The 17,833-nt window shown below is 37.2% G+C and overlaps 1 protein-coding gene across 2 annotated transcripts in view; it reads left to right on the top strand.

Annotated features, from left to right (window-relative positions):
* The window catches only part of GALNT7 (polypeptide N-acetylgalactosaminyltransferase 7), a 204,966-nt gene that overhangs the window by 164,172 nt on the left and 22,961 nt on the right, over positions 1 to 17,833 (top strand). The window contains exons 3-7 of one of the 2 annotated variants that reach the window (XM_069096884.1): positions 2,312 to 2,478; positions 8,253 to 8,383; positions 8,717 to 8,796; positions 13,340 to 13,522; positions 15,936 to 16,053. In XM_069096884.1, the coding sequence (XP_068952985.1) occupies positions 2,312 to 2,478; positions 8,253 to 8,383; positions 8,717 to 8,796; positions 13,340 to 13,522; positions 15,936 to 16,053 (679 nt within the window). Of the gene's footprint in view, positions 1 to 2,311; positions 2,479 to 8,252; positions 8,384 to 8,716; positions 8,797 to 13,339; positions 13,523 to 13,666; positions 13,850 to 15,935; positions 16,054 to 17,833 lie in introns of both variants that reach the window. The other variant, XM_069096879.1, reaches the window with a different exon arrangement.

Raw genomic sequence — 17,833 nt, 5'->3', positions numbered from 1 at the left:
TCTGTCTCTCTGTCTCTGTCTCTCTCTGTCTCTCTCTGTCTCTCTCTGTCTCTCTCTCTCTCTCTGTCTCTGTCTCTCTCTCTCTCTCTCTCTCTCTGTCTCTCTGTCTCTCTCTCTCTCTGTCTCTCTCTCTCTCTGTCTCTCTCTCTGTCTCTCTCTCTGTCTCTCTCTCTCTCTCTCTCTCTTTCCCTTTTACTCCCTCTCTCCAAATAGGCATAGTCAAGCAGAACAAAGCATTTCTTACTGGCTTTGTTCTAAATACATGTGTCTCAGCCTGCATCCTAGATCCATCACTACGAGAAAGATAACTTGTTTCATCTTTGGTTCTCCAAAATACTAGATGATCATTTTATTGGGAACCAGATAAAATAGACTTCATTAATTAAAGAAAAACACTTTAAAAAGTAGAGATATGGAGGATTTGAAATTACATGAACTTTAGAAGAGGTCACTATTAGTATTTTTACTTAATTATTTTACTTTGTCAATAAGAGAGCCCTCAGATTGGAGATAATCTGAAAATGTAATATGAAAACAAAACACACCAACAAAACTTTTTTTAAAGAGAGAATAAAATAAGACATAGCAAAAGTAAGCAAGCTTTCCCATATTACCAATGATTTTTGCATGAGAAGTGACTTTCATATACTAGGTCCTTAATAAAGGAATTACTAAATTGAGAAGAAAAAAAAAACAGCAGTACAGGTAGGAGGTGATGAAGGCCTGGACCAGAGAGTGGGGGAAAGAGTATGGGTGAGAGACATTTTGGAGAGTTGGACTTGATAGGACTTTCCAACTGACTAGATACGGAGGGTAAGGCATGATTAGGTAGTAGGTGATGGATAATTATACTGAATGCTAAGAAGGAACAACTAAATAAATAGGAAAAGAATCAGAAGAAAGAGTGTCACTGAAGCCAAAGAAAGAAAGGCTATGGAAGAGGAAAAGGTAGTCAGTAGTGTCAAAAATAGTAGAGGGGGCAGGGAATCAAGGAGGATATTTTTCGAAATAAATTCTAAACAAATAATTCTTCTCTGTGAGCACATCCTCATTTATTACCCCCCAAGCTTTGACAGTTTACTCCTCCACCCCAAAAATACAATTTAAAGCAAGATCAAAAGAAATGCCAGTTCCTAGGAAGAAGTTAAGAACCTTCTTCCATTAAACTTCAACTGCTCTTAATCTGTGATGAAGCTAACCCAGTTTTTAACTCTTGATTTGAACCTGCATTTACATCTGTTTACCCCTTCAACCTGCTTCACTGGATAGTTTTAAACCAAAATTAATTCCAAAATTTTAATTCCAGTCTAGCATCAAGAGGTACTTTTCTACCTTTCACTAACTCTGGTTACCTACACAGTGCGTACAAAAGAAATTTAGCTTCCTGCTGCTCAAGACTCCCATCAGCATTCTAGGCAAATCTCTGAAGCTGCACCCAAACCCCATGCATGTTAACTTCTAATGTTTGGGGTGGGGGTGGGGGTGGGGGAGTTCCACTCTCCCCCCCACCACCACCTTTTTTTGGAAACTCCCTGTTTGTAACCTAAAATTGCTAAAGATTTTTTAGCCAACCTAGCAACCCCAAGCAGTTTTAGAACCTGATTCAGGCCACCCAGTTACGGAAGAGTTTTTTAAACAAAGTTGCACAGTGGTTTCCTCACAGTAAGTTAAGCATACACTCTATATGACTCAATAACCCCCCCTCCCTCCTCTTGCTTCAGTTCAGAACCAGAAAAACAAAATAATGATTAAGTTCAATCCCAGGTCATATAAAATGATACTGATGGATATGGAAAAGCACTGAGAAATTTTTATGACAACATTCTCAAGCATCATAAGTTGAGGACACTTAAGTAGCTCTTTCCTAAGCGAATTCACCAGATAGAGTTCCTTAATGAGCAGGAGCTACTGCTGGCTGGATAGGAATGAAGTCTCATTGGGAGTACCTTATTTTACTTTAGACCATAAATGACATGTGTCTGGCGGGGCGGGGGGGGGGTGGGGGGGAGGGGGGAAAGAGAGACACTGTGTTTCTGTCTGTCTGTCTGTCTGTCTGTCTCTCTCTCTCTCTCTCTCACACACACACACACACACACACACACACCCCTACACCTCTCCTACTCTGATATTAAAACAGAAATGCTTGTGTTTTTGTTTATTCAGTGTTGCATATAGACTTGTCAATAGGACAGAATCTCCCCAGTAAAGATGATCTTAGTAAAATTGAAACTAGTGGGCCTGTTGTGTTTGTATAGCTGTAACTGACAATTATAGAATGCCTCTAAATAACCCAATTGCAATCTTTTCACAGATGCAAGTATTGGCATTATGATGAAAACCTGCTCACTTCCAGTGTTGTCATTGTCTTCCATAATGAAGGATGGTCAACTCTCATGAGAACGGTTCACAGTGTAATTAAAAGGACACCAAGGAAATATTTGGCAGAAATTGTGTTAATTGATGATTTTAGTAATAAAGGTAATGAATTATAGAATTAACATTATATTTTCCCCCTTCAAAAAAGTTAATTGTCCAAATAATATTAAAAATGAGAGCTTGGAAATGTATTAGCTTTTCTAAGCTATGGGCTTATCCAAGAATAGAAGATAAATGGATTTTTATAAAATCAAAAATTTTGAGATTTTAAAGAAAACTATCAAGTTATGTCATAGTGAGTCATTTGAGGTAGGTTAATTTAGAAAGGTTTTGAATGACATTATTTGTAGCAGGGACAGAGATTTGCTTCAATTTTTTGGCCTTAGATTCTATAGGAAATTAATAGTAAAGGAAATTTATTGAATAAAGACCCAAGCATCTCAGGTGTGTTGTAATGGTATGCTGAATTCATCCATAGTTGCCAAAACAGAGACCATGACCTGTTTCTCTGCCTTGGAGCTTGGTCCTTGATTGATGATATCAATATTGACTTTGACAGGGAAAATGAATTTCTAGTTTATGTGTATGAGAAGCTGCTCTTAAAACGTATTTTGTTTGAAATTTGATTTAATGAATAAAATGAAAATACCTGTTGTCTTTTATGACATCTTACTCAGGAGCCATTTCCAAGAGCAGATATTGGTTAATCTTTGGGCAGTTTTATACACACAAAAAAAAGATACTGATATAATGGTTTTCTAGATTTTTTTTTGATAAGAACATTTTTTTTCTGCCAACAACTGTTCTCAAGTGTAAAATTGCATTCCAAACACCAAAAATAAAGAATGAAAGATAGAGAGTTCCAAGTCAAAACCAAACAAATATAGCCTGCTCCCTTAATAAACCCAAACTCACATTTATTGCTTTTTTTTTTCTTTGTCATTGAACTGTTAAGTGGGACTCTGGAAATTGGCCAAGTAGTCAGCTCTATCGGCAGCATCAAAATATTTTGTCTCTTCTCATTGAATGCATTTTGGGGGAAATGCTCAACAAGCTAGTTTTTAGTTGGATTTTTTCTCCTGCCCAGAAATAGTGGTGCCATGTGATAAAATCCAAAAACATTGGTCAGATTGTATAGGGTATGAAAACATAATTAGTAAATGTAGACAAACAGGCATAAAGGGCCCAATGTATTGAGCACTTGCTAGGTGGTTGGAAAAGATTTTAGACAAATCTTTAGTCCTAACCTCAAGTCTAATAAGGCTTGACAACACTTTTCTCCAACATTTGAATTTAACCACTTCCACAGCAAGGGCAGCCATTTGGTTAGGGGCTTGCAAAGCCTCTAGTACCTTTGTAAAGTAGCAGTCACAACCCTGGTCTTTTACCCATGTTGTACCACCAATAGAAGGAAATAGAAACCTAACCTACCCACTTCCTTCCTCCCCCTTTCTTTGTGCAACTGATTCTCAATTTTTGAAATCTGCATGTTAGAACCTACTGTATTTTTTTTAAATGCAGTAGCAGCAAGTGCATTTAATTTAGAATGTTATCATTTGGTAATTGACAAAGACATCCTCAGTAAGCGGAATCACTGCCTTAGAAAACAGTTGTTTTTGGAAAACGTGTTTAAATATCATATAAAGAATCAGAGTCCACAAAAAAATTAGAAGTACCTCCTGTCAGGTCATAAAGATTTGGCAGGTCCCCTTTGTTAATAAATTACCCATAGGAAAAAGGAGCATCCTAAAAGGAAAATGAAGAAACCTTAAAAGATTTGCTGTCCAAACAAAGACTCCAAGGAAAAAGACAACAGTAGTTTGCAGAGTTTGGTTTTCCCCCTATTTCAAGTATAAGGTTTTATAATAAATCTTTTTATTTCTTGAATTTTCTCTAATTTAGTGTTTTTAGCATATACTTGAGAGGCAACATGGCCTAGTGGGTAAAGAACAGACTTTGAAGCTAAGGAAACCTGGGTTCAAGCCCCACTACTGACACATATTGACTATGTGATCTTAGACAAGTCATTTGAACTTCTCAGATTCTAAGACTGTGAGTTGTAAAGAAGATGCCACTCTGCATCTGGGAATACCTCTTAAACCAATGAAGTCATAGCCCCAGCTGCGACCCTATAATTTGAAAGTTTATCTTTGAATGTGGCTCAGAGTACATGTAGGTAGAGTACTCAGAACCAACTTTTTGGCAAACCTCTTCGGCACTTTTCTGGTTTGATTCTTACCAGAAAAGCACAAGATTTTAAGTTCATTTTTTTAAATTTTAAAATCACATTAAAAGCTAAAGGTCTTATGTCTATTAATTACACAGTATTTGATTTATCAGGTTTGAATGAAAAGTTGCTTTTCATTTCCATTATCTAAATTTAGAAATAGTCCTTTTTACTTAAGAGTTTTGTTTCAAAGGTCAAAGCATTTCCAAATATAAAGCCTCTTGCAGGAGGGATGATGGGCCTATTTTATAAAGAAGTAAATTGAAATACATAAAGGAAGCTGGAAATAATAGCATGTCCTCACTATAAGAGTTATGGACCATCGCTCCCCTCTCACTGTGCCATTCTTCACTACTGAACATGTACCTATCTTTGCACCCATGCTTTCTTCTTAAACATTTTGACCAACATCCTAGTTCCTTTAAGAGAAATCTGGCTTTCCCCTGAGGATGTGGAAGGAAGTGGAAAACCCACTCCATTGGTGGCTACTCCCTCCGTAACCACAACTGACCCCCCCACCCCAATTCCCCTCCTCTCCCTTGTACTCATAGGAACAGGGTGAGGGGTAATCATCCTACCTGTTATATACAGTTCTTTACAGACCATTCCTCTACATCCATCCCTCAATTCCTTCCCTTTTTTGAGTTCTGTTTATTCCCCTTGTAATGCCTGCATCTCTCTATTTATCTCTATGTCATAGAATCACAGAATTTCAGTTGGAAGGCTATTTGGGCCAACAGCCTTTCCTTGTTGTTCAGTCTTTTCACTTGTGTCCAACTCTTCTGACCCCATTTGGGTTGTTATTTTTTTTAATTCTGAAGTCGTTTTGCCATTTTCTTTTCCAGTTCATTTTATAGAAAAGAAAACTGAGGCAAACAGGGTTTAAGTAACTTGTCCAGGATCGCACAGCTACTAAGTGTTGAGGCCATTGAACCCAGGAAGATGGGTCTTCTTGACTCCGGGACTGACTCTTTATACGCTGGACCACCTGTCTGCCCTAATAGCCTTCTAGTCCAACCCATAACAGAAAAAGAATCCTTTTTACACCATATTTTACATAAGAAGTATTAGATCCCTGAGTTTAAAGTTGGAAAATCTCCTTGCTCTCTGCCCATCTCTGTGACCAAAACATTTTGCCTCTCTGGATTTCCTGTTTCCTCTCTGTCAAATCATAGGGTTGGTCTGGATGACCTTGAGGTCCTTGTCACCTCTAAATCTGGAAATCCCAAGTGATCCTCAGACTTTTGCTTGAAGAGCTCCAATAAAATAAAACCGATCTCCCAAGACAGCCCATTCCATTCATTATAAATACTAGATTTTCCCTTACTTTCAGCCTAAATTTGTCTCTTCACAACTTCCACCTGTGTCTTCTATCTGCAACCAAAAAAGAGTAAGTCTAATCCTTCTTCCATAAAACAACATTTCAAATTCTTGAAGATGACCATTATATTTCCTGAATCTAATTTTATCCAGGTTAAACATCCCCAGTTCTTTCAACCAATCTTCTAGGCCCCCTATGGCAGAAACTTGAGTTCTTTCACCATCCTGGTTGCCTTCCTCTCAATGCTCTCCAGGTTATCAGTGTCCCTCTAAAAATGTAGCACCTAGAGCCTACATGTAGTCTAACTATAGTCCAGTAAAATGGGATTATTATCATCTCCTTATTCTGTGTTTAAGGCTGCCTTTTCCCACTGTTGACTTGTACTGTGATTGTAGTTCACCCAATAGCTGTCTAATCATGTCAGCCCATCTTGCACTTGTGAAGCCTGGTTGTTGTTTGTTGTTTTAACCCAAGTATAAAACATAATGCTATTAAATTTCAGCTTGTTAGATTTGGCCTAATGTGTCAAGATCATTTGGGACCCTAATTCTATCATCCAGTATATTCCCTAAACCTCCCAGTTTTGTGTCATTTACACATTTTATAAGCATGTGCTTCATGCCTTTATCCAAGTCATTGATTGAAACAGTAAACAATCTTTGGAGGCATCCTTCCAAACAGATGCTGGACTCTACTACATGCAGTAGGCCCCAAATCAGTGGGAATTTTTTGTTGTTTTTGTTTGTTGTTTTTTTTTTTATTGGATTGTGGCTTAGCAGTCATTAGACTACACAGCTGATCCTGGGCCTAACCTTAGAATTTGAAGAACAGACCCCCTAAGCTTTGTTCCTGGCAATAAAGATTAGCTTTGCATTATTTATCAAAGCAACTAAGGGATCTAAGGAACAGCATAAAAACAATTAATTATTTCTTGTGCTGGGTTGGAAAGTCATTCCATTAATTAAAAAAGTCATTCATTTAAAAAAAATCAAACCCTTACAAGATAAGGAAATACCCCAGATTTCCAGGGGTAGGGGGGAATCAGTGCTAGAATTTTTAAATTTATACTCATTAAATGATTATGATAACTAACCCATGTATTAGTGGAAATCTTTAACTTCTTTAGTGTAAGTACTTATGTATAGGCTTCTGTCTAGTAGGATTTCTGAAGATGAGCCAAGACACTGTTATGTATGCCCAGATTGATTTGCTCATTTCAACCAGCTCTTCTCTCAAAGTAGCTATGGTGTTGGGGTTGGGTATTTTTTTTTTTTTTTGTGGTACTGTATTTATGGACCAATTTTTAGACTCTTTCAAAACTAGGCTTCATTTTTGTGTGCCTACAAGCCAGCTATTATGAAAGCTTCCAGAACCAGTTCTGCCTACAGTCAGCCAATCGCATGTGTGTTTAGGGGTATAAACAAAACCTGTTTTCATTCAGAAGGGAGTCGTGATGGAAACATTGGCATAATGTGATCAAACTTGTCGCAGCATGCTAAAATTCCTCCACCAAATGAAGATTGTAGATGTTCCAACACTTGTGGTACAAAGGAAGTGATACACCTTCCCTTTTACCCTCTCTTTCTTGGCCAGGGACCCCTTTTTATGATCTCACATTACAGACAACTATAACACTATCCTTTTGAAAAGAGTAATCCAGCCAGCATCAGATTAATATAAACAGAGGAGAGAAGAGGGCAGAAATATAAAAGAGTTTAATGAAGAAACAACAAACTTAACAATTGTAACTATAAATGTGAATGGATTAAATTTCCCCAATAAAAAGAAATATCAGAGAAAGTCCAGGAAGTAATAGATAAATGGCCTACACTATAGTCGTATTTAAATTAATAGATATAATATTTGCAGATAATATCTGTCCTGAAAAATCTCGAGCTAATGTGTATGTCCAAAGCAAACTATGTATATTTTTCCCCAAGGCTTATACAATTTAACTCCAACTGAAAGTCTAAACTGGCAAAGATTAAGTATAATAATTATGATTCTTTTAATGTTTATTAGCCTGATGCTTTTTTTTTCACTCTTGTTAAGCAGACTATTCCTATATAATGCATACTAAGCTGAGTTGTAACCAGATATATGCAGTCTGTTTTTCTTGTTTTCCTTTTAAATCAGTACAATAGGCAGTAACTTGTATTTTCTTACAGCACGAACAATCTCCATCAAAGCTATGTAGCTGTAGTTCCATTATTCAGCTGAGTTTCCTAAGGCCTATCCACATTTCCTGGGGAAATGGTGTTGGAATTAACTTATGAAAGGAAACCTAACCAATAATATCTGTATATTTTTTTTTCCATTTCTTCACAGCACACTTAAAAGAGAGACTAGATGAATACATTAAGCAGTGGAATGGCCTGGTGAAGGTATTTCGAAATGAGAGGCGAGAAGGTTTAATTCAAGCTAGAAGTATTGGAGCCCACAAGGCTAAACTCGGACAGGTAGGAGAAATTTCATGTATAGCTTCATCTTCACTGAAGACCCACTCACATAGCTCAGGGAAGAAAACAGAGATCTTTTGAGGTTAGAAATGTTAAAGCACTTGATAAAAACTATATATTGTGCTTGCCCAAGTAGTGTTGTATTGTAGTTTAAATGATCTTCTAGTGTTTGTCTTTATCTACATTCTTTATTCAAATGAGGAATACTGGTTTAAACAGACATCACCTGTGTCCCAATTTAAAGTAATGCTATTTCTGTCTTTAAATGATGTGTGATATGGTACATATACGAAGTAATTTGTCTTCTATCACCTTACCTCTTTCTTTTTAAAGGTTCTGGTATACCTTGATGCCCACTGTGAGGTGGCAGTAAATTGGTATGCACCACTTATAGCTCCTATATCTAAAGACAGGTAACAAATACTTTCCTTCTCTTTCTGTTTGTTTGATTTTTCCCTCTTGTTTGAAAGTAATCAGCCTCTTAGGGCTTAGTTCATTATGTCAGTTTGTCTGAAGTGCTGCCATTTTATCCAACTGGTGTTTTTTTAGGGGAGATCATCCCAGACTAATATAATATTTGATATTTATAAGGTAAGTTTAGAGATCCCCCAATGGAAAATGAACCTGTAGTTAGGCAAATGAAGAGACCCCTTCCTTCCTTTACAAATACATTTATCCAAGAATAATTTTAAATATCCCCATTTAAACTGGGGTGAGCATCAGAAAGACTTAAAATGACTATGCTTTGAAGTGAACTTGTTTGTCTGGAGTCCAGGCCTGTACTTTTTCCTGGTGTAATTCTCCAGTCCTCACTAAGTAGGGGAAGGGGAATATAGTGGAAGAACTCCCAGTGAGAAAACTCTCTACTCTGAAATTGTTCTGCAAATAAGAATCTTGGAGAGTTACCTGAGACACTGTGAAGTTAAATGACTTACCTGGGGGCACTGAGTATGTTTCAGAAGCAGGATGTGAACCCAAGTCTCCCTGTTTCCACATCATGCTCTCTATTCTCTTTGCCATGCCTCCCTTTCTTAAGTTTTTAAACCCACTTTCTATTCTCTTTTCAAATACCACTTTTGCCATAGGAAGGAGAGAAGGAAGGGAGGGGGAAAGAATGGAGGGACAGAGGAAGGAAAGAAGGAAGGAAGGAAGGAAGGAAGGAAGGAAGGAAGGAAGGAAGGAAGGAAGGAAGGAAGGAAGGAAGGACACAAGCAGTTATTAAGCATTTACTATATGCCAAGCTCTGTGCTAATCACTTTACAAATATCTCATTTGGTCCTCACAACAATCCTGGGAGTTGGATGCTATTATTATCCTCATTTTACAGTTGAGGAAACTGAGGCAGACAGAGGTACAGACTTGTACAGAATCATACAGATAGTAAGTGTTTGAGGCCACATTGGAACTCAGATCTTGTGGACTCTAGACCCAACACTCTTATCAGGTACACTACTTTTTTAATGATGAGATAATGACCAGCATGATGTCTTAAAATTCTTGCCTAGTTAGGTCTTTAATTTCCTCAAGAGATTTTGTTAGCTTAGAATTATAATAGTTGCTTCACCTCTTCCTAGGAACCTAAAGGACCTTCTAAAATTTAATGTCATTACCAAATTCCAAGACCTTCCCGGTGGTAATTAGAAGGCAGTAGCTTGTTCTTAAAGGCATCAGGGGTCCTAAACCACAACTATAGTTCTTTGGGAGTTCAGGAAAATTAGACATGCTAAATCCAGACATGCCATTATAGTGGTATCTCTTAATGTTTGGAAATGGCTTAGCTTGAACAAATTAAGAACCCTCCTTCCTTCCAGGACTTTACTTTTCCCTGTTGATTTTTTTCAGGTTTCTATTAAGGGTTTGAAAAAATTATAGTGAACCTGGAAAGGGAAAAAGTCATGGAATTAGCACAAAACCCCATAATCTAGAGCAGGAAGGGATCTCAGAAACCATCTGCACCAACTCTCTCCTTTTACAAGTGAGTTAACTGAAGCCCAGAGAGTTTGTGACTTTCGCAAGGTCACATAGATAGTGTCAAGGATGAGACAGAAAGAAAACCAAGGCTCTTTCTACTGTGTCATGCATCTGTGCAATCATTTTCATTAAGAGTCTGTTATTGATTTCTCGCTTCATGTGTTACTTGGTACAAGATGTGATGGCAAGTCATTAAATAATATTAAATGTTCTACACTTCAGCTTCTTTTTCCTCACCTTAATTTAGAGCAGAAAATTACATTCTTAAAAAAGTTTGTTGGCACAGTCAGTAGCCAGCCTGTTGCTAGACCTCTCCAGGAGAAAGAAAAGAAACACAAAATGCACTTTAAATTACTTGAGGAATAAGAATCAATCAATCAATATTTATTAAATGTCTACTGTGTGCCAGGCACTATCCTAAGTTCTGGTAGAAGAGAGATAAAAGATTATGTAAGAAAAAAATAAACAAGGAACTTTATGTAGATATACTTAGAAAATAAGGGGGAAGACTTGTAAGAAATCTTAACCCCTCTGAGTTTGTGCCTAACAACACATTTTTAGCCCAGGAAATAGTTGTCTTTTTCTTTAACCCTGGCCATTCCCACTTACCTCTTCATTCTGTTTTAGAGTGAATCTGGTATGGAAAAGGCCCACTAGTACTTTTGAAATGTTGATCCAAACTTTTAAGATGTTATCAGGAATTGGGCATTCATAAAAAATCTAAAGAGTTACAAGGAATGTTTATGTGGCTTTAAGCTTGTGAGGGAAGGCATAATTTGGTGCAGGAAGGAAGTAAATAAGGAGTGGGAAAAAAAATCACCAAGAATTTGAGATTAATCTATTCTCTTGATTCACTAGACAGCTCCTTTCACCTTCTGTCTTCATTTTCCATTTTACAAAATGCAGGGAATCCCTGCCTATTTTTCTTTATAGTTTGCAAGGAAGTTGAGGTTTAGTTAATATGTAGAATATCCTTGAAAGACCCCATGTAAAATCAAGATAATACTTGGGTTAGAACAGGACTTTAAAAAAAAACAATAAATACTATGTGCAGGACCATGTCAATTAGCTGAAAATAGGCCTTGTGTCTAGCGTAGCATAAATGTGCTTTGATACCATTTCTGCAGAAGTTAACTTTAAAAATGTGAAGTAGAAAGAGTAGAACTTATTTTCTAATGTGGTATAGTGGAAAGATTTATGGATTTTGAATCGGAGTACCTGGGTTCAAATTCTGGCTCTCTACCTGAGTGATCTTGGGTAAACAACTTCTCTTTTCTAGGCCTCACTTTCCTCATCTGTAAAATGAGAGAGATTTTGACTGGATAAACTGTAAATTCTCTTTCTGCTCTAAGTCTATGATCTTAATCTGTGAACATAAGGTCTCTCTTAAGGGCAATAAGGAAATGGCAGTCCAGAGAATTCTGGGAGAACTCCTTTAATCCTACAGTGCCTTTAACTTTCTTTGTGGGCAATTATAATGAGAATAATAATAATAGCTAACATTTACTTGAAGCTTGCTGTGTGCCAGGCACTGTGCTAAAGCACTTTACAATTATATAAGGAAACTGAGGCAAACAGAGGTTAAGTGATTTGCCCATGGTCACACTGCTAGTCAGTGTCAGATGCTAGATTTTAACTCTGTCTTCCAGACTCCAGAACAGGCAGTCTATCTATTCTGTCACCTAGAATAGAATAAAAACTTAAAGAAAAACATTTCCCCATGTAAGGGTTCTTAATTTTTTTTTAATGGAACTGTCTCATGAAACCTCTGAATTCTCAAAATAATGTTTTAAATGCAAAAAAAAATGTTTTTATGCACATGCATAAAATTACAAAGAAGACCAGTTGTATTTAAATGACATTATCAAAATAGAGTTTCTTAAAAGTTCATGGACCCAGCTTAAGAACTTCCCGGGCTCTTTTCCCACTTAAATTCTGTACTTTCGAGATAACATAATATTTGTAAAGCACTTAGCACATTTCCTGGAACATAGTAGTGCATAATAAATGCCAGGTACCTACATTGTTAAGGAAGATGCTAATCTCTATTTTAGTAAATAAATGAAGAAAATTCTTTTGGATAAAAGGAGTGGAACAAGGATAATATTAATCTTGTAGATGCTAAATTTTATATCTTTTTTTTTAAAGCAGTCAGGGTTAAGTAACTTGCTCAAGGTTACACGGCCAGTTATTTCTGGGTGTGGTGCTGAGTATCTGAGCCCAGATTTGATCCAGGTCATCCCGACACTGGAGCCGGTGCTCTTACTCGCTGAGCCACCTGGCTGCCCCTAAATTTTATATCTTTTTGATTTTCTATCCAGGCCCTTCCATGAAGTTCAAATAGGCAGGATGCTCTGCCTTAAACATAGAGACCATTCCTTGCTTTTGTTTGGCCTTGGGTCTTCCTTTTTCCTGATGGTGATTGGGTGGATTGGGGCAAGGATGGGGGGAATTTGGTCTGTTTTCAGGAAAAACAGTAGTTCTGTACCTTTCCTGGCAGTCTGTGCTCTTTAAAGAGGTAGGAAATGCTAATGTTCATCTCTCTGTTAATGCCCTGAAGGAATAAAATGGACAAGAACAGAAACAACTAGGTCTGTGCCACAAGCCCTGTTTGTGTAATTCATTCCCTCATATATTTATTTTCAGAGAAGGAAGGAGACAGGCTGGTAGTGGTTTAGTCACAAGCTCCAGTGCCTATAGGAACACTTAAAGGAAAAGCACTATTAACAAACTCAGAGACTCAACTCTTTGCCCTTCCAGTGTGTCCATGCATCCCGCCCTTGGACTCCTTTATTCCTTCCTTGTCCAAAAGAAAAGAGGAATCCATTTTTTTCCTCCAGTGGGACGGTTCCTTAATCTATTCACCACTAGATTTAGAAGATTACGACAGACTTACAAATTTGACAGCATCATGGAACATGTTAAATTAGGTAGTTTTCAGTTCTTGAGTTTAAAATGCTTTTTCATTTTCTGTAAATGTTTCAGAACTACATGTACTGTGCCTCTAATAGATTACATAGATGGGAATGATTATTCCATTGAACCACAACAAGGTGGGGATGAAGATGGTTTTGCCAGAGGGGCCTGGGACTGGAGTTTGCTATGGAAACGTATTCCACTAAGCCACAAGGAAAAGGCCAAAAGAAAACATAAAACTGAGCCTTATCGGTAAAGAACATTGCTTTTTTTTCTTCTGAAGTCAAATGTTTCTCTAAGTGGTTTGTTTTTTTTTCCCTCCTCATGAACTCGTGTAAAATATATGGGTCCATACCCCTCCATTTCATCTTTCCTGCAACCATCACTACACTACAGAACCGTATGTACTGTGCCGATTATAGATATCATAGATGCCAACAATTTTAAAATTATGCCCCAAGGGGGTGGTGATGAAGATGGGTACGCTCGAGGAGCGTGGGATTGGAGTTTGCTCTGGAAGAGAGTGCCTCTGACCCAACGAGAGAAGACAGTGAGAAAGACAAAAACTGAGCCCTATCGGTAATCACTAAGTAACTTAAGTTCCTCTCTAACAGACATTAACCTTCTAAATACTTGTGTGAAACTAGGATTCTGCTACTAACAACCTCTGTGCTATATCAGATGTGTTTTTTTAAAAACTTCATTCCTTTTACTAACACCATTAGTAATTAATTATACTACCTACGAGTAGAACTGCAAAAATTACCTTTGCTGCTTCTCCCTTGCTGCATTTAAACTGAAATCTTTACCCAAAATGTGCTCACTGAAAATTTGCTTTTTTCCAGGGGGAAAAAATAAAATAGATATGAGAGCTTTGTTTCCAAGCACCATTGAATGAAATCATTTCCTTCTCTACCTCTCCTATGAGAGTTATAGTCAAATTTTAATTCTTTTGAGCATAATAAGGATCTCACATAGAACATGAAATACAGGGTGTCCCAAAAGGCTTGGTATAGTCTTAAGTTTTAGTAGCTTAGGACTTTTGGGACAATCTTTATAAGCTGCTTAAAATTCAAAATTTCCATATCTCCTTTAATGCCTGGATGTAATTCCTATGAACATGATTCACAGGACAAATGGACAGGACAAAGGGCAAATGGTTAAAAAAAAACCAACATAATATTCCTTTCAGTTTTATGTGCCAATTTTGCCATATACATTTTATAGCAGGTCAAGTTTGATCAGTAAAAGTGGAAGGCTCAAGAAATGTTAAAACAGATTCCGCTATTTCTGTTTGTTCTTGGGAATGTGTTCAACTGGAAAGAAAGCTCTTACAAAAATCAATTTTCCCTGCCCTCCCCTTCCCCCCCAATCCATTTTCCAAATAAAACAATTTACCACATCCCATTTCTTTTGGTTTCTCCACTGGTGAATGTTATCTTCAAAATATGACATAAAATGAAATACTTTCTCCAAATATTTTAGGAGTGGGCTTTTTTCTCTTGTGTCTAAATTGTTTTTGTCAAATCTCTGGGAAACTCTGGTTTGATGATTATTTCAATCACACTTTGTATACAGTTGTTCAGTGTTGTGGAGGGGAGTGGTCATGATTTTGTAGAAGATGCTTACAATGTCATTTAAATCTTTTGTGTAATTTAGAGTTTCATGGTGTCTTTATACTTTTTTGTACTTTTCCTTAACTGAAATGGCAAGCAAAAGGAAATTATAAAATTTCAAGTCTGGGAATATCAAATTAGAATAATTATAAAACAATACAGAAATCATCTACTTATCTACTTACTGGGTTAATACATTTTTTAAATTATTTACCATGTTGTCGTAACAAATTATTCCCTTAAAATCATCTGTATAGTTGTTTAAATCTCATGGTTCTCCAGATTAAATATCTGCTGAGATATTTTTGCAACTCCAAAAGGCACAGTTATGAGAATAATTTTAAGAAACAGAACAACATATGTCATTGGACTATGGCTAGATATTTTGGTAATGTACTCTAAGGACAAATCAAAGACTAGAACAGCTTGTGCCTTATAAGATTTTCCTTCTTAATAGAATTACTGTTCCATTCCTAATGAGGTTTCGTGTGCCAATTGAAGCATCAGGTTACCACCAGCTACTGCAGTTGCACAAACTGTAACTATTCTGCTGCCATCCTACAGAGATTTACACCCTCCTCTCATTTGTCAAGTCCCTGAACTATTAAATTTTAAAATGGCAGGCTGCTGCTAGTGGGTAGTGGTTTCCTTCTTCCCAGAATAAGTCATAGGAATCAGTGTAATAGCAGTTAGCAGAGGCGACAGCACCACCACCCAGCTGCTTAGGAAGAGAAACAGTGAATATTTCGTATTCAGCTGAAGCCAAGGCTTCATTTTCAGCTTGTAGGATCCCCCTGGCCTGGCAGTGGCTTCTTCTAAGACTGAGCTCTAAGTAGTTTGTAAAAGAAAAAAAAACACTCAGGAAATTCACTGAGTGAACCTAAACAGATTATTTTATGAAGATTTCATAATTTCTTATTGTTTGGTAATCAGTTTGTTCTCCCAATTATTTGATTACGCACAAGAGGGGATGGCTTTCTGTTGGTTTTTGTTTTGTTTTGCTTTTTTGGCTTGGATGTAATGGTTACTTTATTGTCTTGTTTTCTTAGGTCCCCAGCCATGGCTGGTGGATTGTTTGCCATTGAACGGGATTTTTTCTTTGAATTGGGCCTCTATGATCCGGGTCTTCAGATCTGGGGTGGTGAAAACTTTGAGATTTCTTACAAGGTAAAACATTTCATTTTAACAGGTGCAGGTTAATAAGGTGGTCCAGACATGTATGACTTTCAGAAGTTTGGAGAGCTCCCCTAGTAAAATCTTGGCTTTTTTATTCTTCAATTCAACAAACATTTATAAATGTTATGGCATTGTGCTGCTAAGGATAGAAAGATGTAACAGGTGATTAAGAGAATCCCAACTCCCTCTAATCCAGGGGTTCTAAATTGGGTCTGTGAACTTTTTTAAAAATGTATTTTGATAAATATATTTCTGTGTAACTAGTTTCTTTTATAATCCCATGTATTTTATTTTATGCAATTAAAAAACATTCTGAGAAGAAGTCCATTGGTTAAACTTGACCCAGAAAGGTCCATGACACAAAAAAAGATTAAGAACGTCTGCTCTAATTTTATCACGTGGACCCAAACGCTTAGCAAATAAGTCAAAAGTTCCTCTGAGCAACCCTGATTCATTTGATGGGTCCCCCAGTTCACAGGATGATATCATAAGGCATGGATGAGGGACCCACCAAATCAATCAGGAGTTCCTTTGGTCACCCCTGCTATGACAAAAAGACATAGTCCCGCAAGGAAGCTTACATTCTACCAAGAGGACACAGCATGTCCCCAAATAAGCATACACAAAATAATACAAAGTGACTTCAAGGAAAGGGCTTTAATAACTGCAGGTATCAGGTAAAACCTGGAAGGAAGCTAGGGATTTCAAGAGTTAGAGGAGAGGAGATAGTGTATTCCAGACAAGGGGACCCTCTATGCAAGCACAGAAAGACAGGATTTTTATTTTTTAATGTATATTTTTAAATAACAAAATAAATATTTATTAGTTTTTTATATATGAGAAAAGAAGATGGTCTGGGTTATATGACGAGCCAAGAATAACTAATGGATAGTCCATGTGCTTTCCTGGGTATCTTTACAATGTCAAGAAAAAGCTCCAGGGGTACTAGGTGGTGCCCCTGTGGGACGGTGGGGCCAGTCACAGGATGGACAGACAGAGACAGGTTGTGATCTGATTAACAACAACGAGATCACAAGTTCATTTGAAAATCTGAGAATCAAAAATCCATCTAAGGCAGAATTTAAGCTTTAAAAAAAATTACCTGTTCTTAAATGTCTTGTCTCATGAGGAGCTGAGACATTAAGGAATTTAATAAATATTTATTGACCAACCCTGACAAGGGGACAATTAAGGATCATGAATGTGTATGTACCTGTTCTGGAGAAACTTTCTCTATACTTGATTGATTAATTAATTAAGAATAGCTGTCACTTAACCCCAACTGCCCTCCAAAAAGCAAAAATTAAAATATAAAAAAATACTTATCTTGTTAAAAAAAAAAAAAAGAATAGCTTACACTTGTAGAACACTTCAAGATTTATAAACCACTTTACAAATATCATCTCAGTTGATCATATAGTGCCTTTTGTCCAAGATTCTTTCTGGATGTTGTAGTCAGACAGGGTGCGCCCATCTTCCAGCTGCTTTCTGGAAAAGATCAACCTCTGCTGGTCTGGGGGATGCCTTCTTTGTCCTGGATCTTTGCCTTGACATTCTCAATGGTATCACTTCAAGGGTGATGGTCTTGCCAGTCATGGTTTTCACAAAGATCTGCATTGTCAAGTGGTGGCGACGGCAGTACACACACTGAACAACAGAGTCAACTCCTGTCCTAGGCAGATCTTCTGTCAGATTCTTGAGAGCCAGATGTAGACATTTCTTTAGGAGAGGGGAGTGGCTTAGAGGAAGTTCCCTGGGACATAGTATGCTC

This window comes from Petaurus breviceps, unplaced genomic scaffold (genome assembly GCF_028583685.1).
Source record: "Petaurus breviceps papuanus isolate PSGF00001 unplaced genomic scaffold, PetGlider_PUasm1.0 126, whole genome shotgun sequence".
Classification (NCBI taxonomy): Eukaryota; Metazoa; Chordata; class Mammalia; order Diprotodontia; family Petauridae; genus Petaurus; species Petaurus breviceps.
This window is presented reverse-complemented; position numbering and strand designations above follow the sequence as displayed.